This window comes from Dipteris shenzhenensis, chromosome 24, assembly GCF_047967505.1.
Source record: "Dipteris shenzhenensis isolate YYH24624 ecotype China chromosome 24, Dip_SZ_1.0, whole genome shotgun sequence".
In the NCBI taxonomy this organism is placed as follows: Eukaryota; Viridiplantae; Streptophyta; class Polypodiopsida; order Gleicheniales; family Dipteridaceae; genus Dipteris; species Dipteris shenzhenensis.
In genome coordinates this window covers 19622409-19626794 of record NC_141619.1, presented here as the reverse complement: position 1 = coordinate 19626794, position 4386 = coordinate 19622409, and the positions used below count along the sequence as shown (strand labels likewise).

The following is a 4386-nucleotide window of genomic DNA, read 5'->3' as shown; positions in this document are numbered from 1 at the left end:
CCCGATGACCTTGTTACGATGTGTGTTACCTATCCAAGCATTAAGATCTAATTCTCCCCTATTACACTCTTGGCTCCCATGTACAGAGTTGCCCTTCACATCCAATGCATCCTCAATCCCATGCTTTTAAGTGCTTTCCATGGTGATGTGCAGGATTTCGAGTGTTGCAGCCTGCTTTTAATGTTAATGCTCAAGTATGCATTCATGTACAAACATTATTAGATCCAGAAATTCATTTTAGGATAATTCAACATTTACATATAATGTAGACTTCAAATTTTGTCTTGTCCTATTATTTCTCACATAAATTCCAAACTGCAGCTTTTAGTTTGTCCAAGACATGGTATAACATAGGCTACCCCATCAATTGTGCTTAATCTGCATAGTAACCTCATTATAGTGAGCAGTCCATTATTTGATTTGGTACTCCTTGTAATGGGCCTCCCAAAGGGTACCAAAAACAATGTCAAAATCCTCGTGCAAATCATATATAGAGCTTTCCTGAAGTAGATATTCCTGAATTGAGGGTCATTCATAAGTCGATTTGAGTTGTCACAATGTGCCTCATTACCCTCTTTCCTATCATTCAAAAATGCTGAGAAAAGTAGCCAGACTCACCTGCATCCATCCAAAAGCATAACATGTTAGAACATGGATATAATGCATTGTGGGACTACAGGCTTCAAAAGGCCCAGCTCAGTTGTTATCCCCCGAGCCACATCTTTCTTAGCTCTCAGTGTACTCCTGTGCTTCCTCATGCCCTTGTGAGCATTCAGCCAATAGAAGTGAGCTCCAGGACTAATGCATTCCTATGGTTAGAGCCGTCGCTCAGGGATCAAGCCCTATAATATTTCATTGTGTGGCTCATGATAACCATGCAGTAATATGAGTAGGGCTCCTTCAATTATGTAGGTGTGATTCAAAACCAAAGCATGTGAATAATGAAGTGCCTCCGACGATATCCTAATGAAGTTGCATGTATATTCGTCATATGCATTTCTCAAAGAGCTTTCTGAGATACAAGCAAGCTATTAACCCCGTTATTTCATCAGTTCCTCAGTGCCTGGGGATGGCACTTCATGGGCAAGCTCCCTCGCTTTAGAGCATAGAAAAAGCCATTCTGGAGCAGAGGTTACATGTTCCATTCCCTCTGAACTGCATGAAGGACCTCTCGTACCCAGGACTCTTAGCGAGAGTGGACAAGAATTTAAACGCGTTTGTAAGGAGTTGATTCCGAGCCTGATCTATGTGGACCAATCACCATTTAGCTTCTACTACGTGATTTTTAAAAAACGAAATGGTTATGCAACATAAATACAACAAGGGGAGGGGGATCGCAATACGACGAATATAAGGGAGGGCAGCTTTCGTTCGACTCTGTTCCAGCTTTTCGATGTGCCTCATGGCTTGCAACGCCTCACACTATAGGTGCGAGAGCCTGCAAGCTGGCCGTGGGTTGTCGCTTCTTGCCTCATCAGGCTCTTGTGAGCCCTCAGCCAGTACTATGTGTTTCCATGCCAACTTTGCAAGTGCAGAGGCATATGGAGAAGGAGGGGAGGCAATGAGGCTCCTCTTGACTAGTCAAGAGTGCGAGTAGCTCCCTCCACATGAAGGGGGGGTGGCAATGCCATTTTGTGGCTAAGCGGGAGGGGGAGAGTGAATTTGTGTCTCACCTGTGTGCCTCCATTATCTTGGGTAGCTGTGAAGCGTGTCCCTCGGGGCTCCTTTGCTATTTGTGCAAAGCTTTGTCAAGGCTGGGCCGTCACGCCAGGATTCTCTGCCCTCTCTCAAGAGCTTGAGGTGTCTCAAAATCTGGGTTGTCAGAGGCACCGAGGGGGTGAATGCTAAGGACTCATTGTCTCTTCCAGGCGTTGGGCCCGATGCACCTTGAATTCTGTCTGGGGCAGTGCCTTCAAGTGGCTATTGGGGACCATGCTAAGGGTGGGAAGGCGGGAAAGTAAATTTGCATGTGCTAAAGCACCTAAGTACCTTGTACTTCCCTCGAGCTCCATGATGGGGGACTCTATTGTTCACGAGCCTCATGGGGAAGTGGGCAAGGTGGTGGGGGGTTTCCAATGTGAAGGGTTCTTCCCCATAGTAGCTCTAATCACCTCATTTTAGTTGAATACTTCTTCTTTTCATTCTCCCTAACCATCAAGCACCTAATGTGCAATATTTTGATAGGCTTGAAATGCTTATTGGATCTCGGGGGTCAGTTAGTGCCATTCCGATTATTCGAAGGGGTTCGTCCGATGGGGTTTTTAGATGCCCCCAGTTCTCCTGTCAAATATCCCCCTTGATTGTGGGTACGTCCTTTGCAGACAATCCTACATACGGGAGTGAGTTGCTCCATTCGTGGGATCTCGGTTGGGATCTAGTCCTTGCCCTCCTTGGAGGCAAGTGTGTGTGTGTGTGTGTGTGTGTGTGTGTGCGCGCGAAGAGAGAGAGAGAGAGAGAGAGTACTACATTTCACCTTTTTTGGATGTACATTGATTTTTCTTTTTATGCATTCTTATTAGCATTGAAATAAATGTCACAAAAGTTATCGATATTGAATGATTGGAATTAGCATCAAAATAAAGGTCAAAATTAACACCACAATTTGTTTATTAGTCCATACTCTTAATGCATCTGTGGAGCCTTTTGTCTCAATACTTTTATTCAATAACACTATATTAGGAATTTTTTGGAAAATCTAATTCCCCAATTTTCCCAAACCCTTGAAATAGAAGACATCTCCCACGAAGATGGCGCCGAGATCCTTGAGAGCACACGAGGAGAACTCATTCTCACATCTGCTCCTATATTTTATATATAGCCCAAGAGTGCTCTGAGAACCTTGTGGTCAACGTGGGAATGCACTCTCATGAAGGTGGAGTGGAGATTGTGACAATGTGATTAATAATGTGATTAGTGGTATCTTAAGGAAGGGATTAGTCACTGCAGTTGGAAGACCACGTTGATTGCATGCAAAGCCATGATCCATTCTAATAACAAATACAAATCGCCTCGCATCGCCTTTGATTCTTCATCACCACCCATTTGTTGTTGTGATTTCATCCATTCCAATTTTATCTTCTCATCCAGCTTGCCATCCCTTGCTATGCAGCCCTCGCTCCATCAGATGCAGCTCCAGAAGCAGGACCTGCTCATGTTCTGGCAACACCAGATCCAAGAAATAGAGCAGACCACAGGTTCAGCGGCCTTCATTTGTGATCGTCGCGATTTGATTGATTTCTGCTAGCTGCAATTTAGGCGATCAATCGCATGCACCGCGATTGATTTGCTCGACTCTCGCAGCTGGCTGAAATAGAGGCAATAAATTATAATTGTGCGATTCACTGCAGATTTTAAGCAGCATCAGCTTCCCCTTGCACGAATCAAGAAAATCATGAAATCGGACGATGAAGTCAAGGTCAGGTTGGTTGTCTTTTGTCATTGCTGGAATTGTCGGGGACTAAAATTTAAGCTACGTTCCGCAGCTGGTGTATGGGCGTGTGGTTGCAGAATTTACACAAATTTACATCTTGTTGGACGGCAGATGATCAGCGCTGAAGCTCCAATACTCTTCGCTAAGGCTTGCGAGCTCTTTATTCTGGAGTTAACCCTACGCTCATGGATCCACACCGAGGAATGTAAGAGGAGGACTCTTCAACGGAATGACATTGCAGGTGCAATCAGCAGGGGAGATATCTTCGACTTCCTTGTGGACATCGTTCCCCGGGAGGAGCCGAAGGTGAGCAGCAGGAAATAAGGCCTGTGATCATTTCGCCAGTTTGGACTGCCATCCTTGATTTGCTTTCAGACACGAAGGCTTCTGCCTTGCATTTGACTCGGAAAGTTTTGCTATCTTGATGGAACCGTAGCTGAATTTCAATCCTTAAAACAGGAGGACGAATGCAATGAGACTTGGCCCATGATTGGAGCTCACGAGCCCACTTCGTTTGGAGGGGTGTTCTACGATCCCAACATGGTAGCGCAGCAGCAGCCTGCGCATCATCCTTTGTCTCCACATGTATGTTGTCTGTCTTTCGCCTTGCCACAAAGACAAACGTAGCTGATATATGCAATTACAAAGTCTTGAAATCTGCAAGCGAACGGAGATGCAACGCATTTGGATTTATTCTCCGATTCAACGCATGTTTTTATGATGACCTTCCATCTTCTTCGACTGATTTCTAACTTCTTCTAATATCGTCTCTCTTTGCAGAAGACGATGCTGGCTTCAGCTTCAGCTGGGGTCGATCAGAATGGACACCAGATCTTATATCAATTGCCCCAGATGAGCAACTTCGATGCTCACGACCATGTAAATCTCCACAAAATAGATTAAAAACTGCCCACAGTCACCAGCCACCTAGAGTGCCTGTTATCCACGCCTTCGTT

The 4386-nt window shown here is 45.0% G+C and overlaps 1 protein-coding gene across 1 annotated transcript; it reads left to right on the top strand.

The window, feature by feature from the left end:
• The first annotated feature begins 3151 nt into the window (after positions 1-3151).
• Positions 3152-4372, top strand: LOC147886335 (nuclear transcription factor Y subunit C-2-like). Its single transcript, XM_087395224.1, has 5 exons — positions 3152-3194; positions 3348-3415; positions 3542-3736; positions 3890-4015; positions 4211-4372. The coding sequence occupies exons 1-5, from the start codon at positions 3152-3154 to the stop codon at positions 4331-4333; spliced, it is 555 nt and encodes a 184-aa protein (XP_087251350.1). The 3' UTR covers positions 4334-4372.
• The last annotated feature ends 14 nt before the right edge of the window (positions 4373-4386 follow it).

Coding starts and splice junctions, on each gene's coding strand:
- LOC147886335 (XM_087395224.1), top strand. CDS start 3,152: ATGTTCTGGCAACACCAGATCCAAGAAATAGAGCAGACCACAG. Junction 3,195..3,347: donor AGAAATAGAGCAGACCACAG/GTTCAGCGGCCT, acceptor GATTCACTGCAG/ATTTTAAGCAGCATCAGCTT. Junction 3,416..3,541: donor AATCGGACGATGAAGTCAAG/GTCAGGTTGGTT, acceptor GTTGGACGGCAG/ATGATCAGCGCTGAAGCTCC.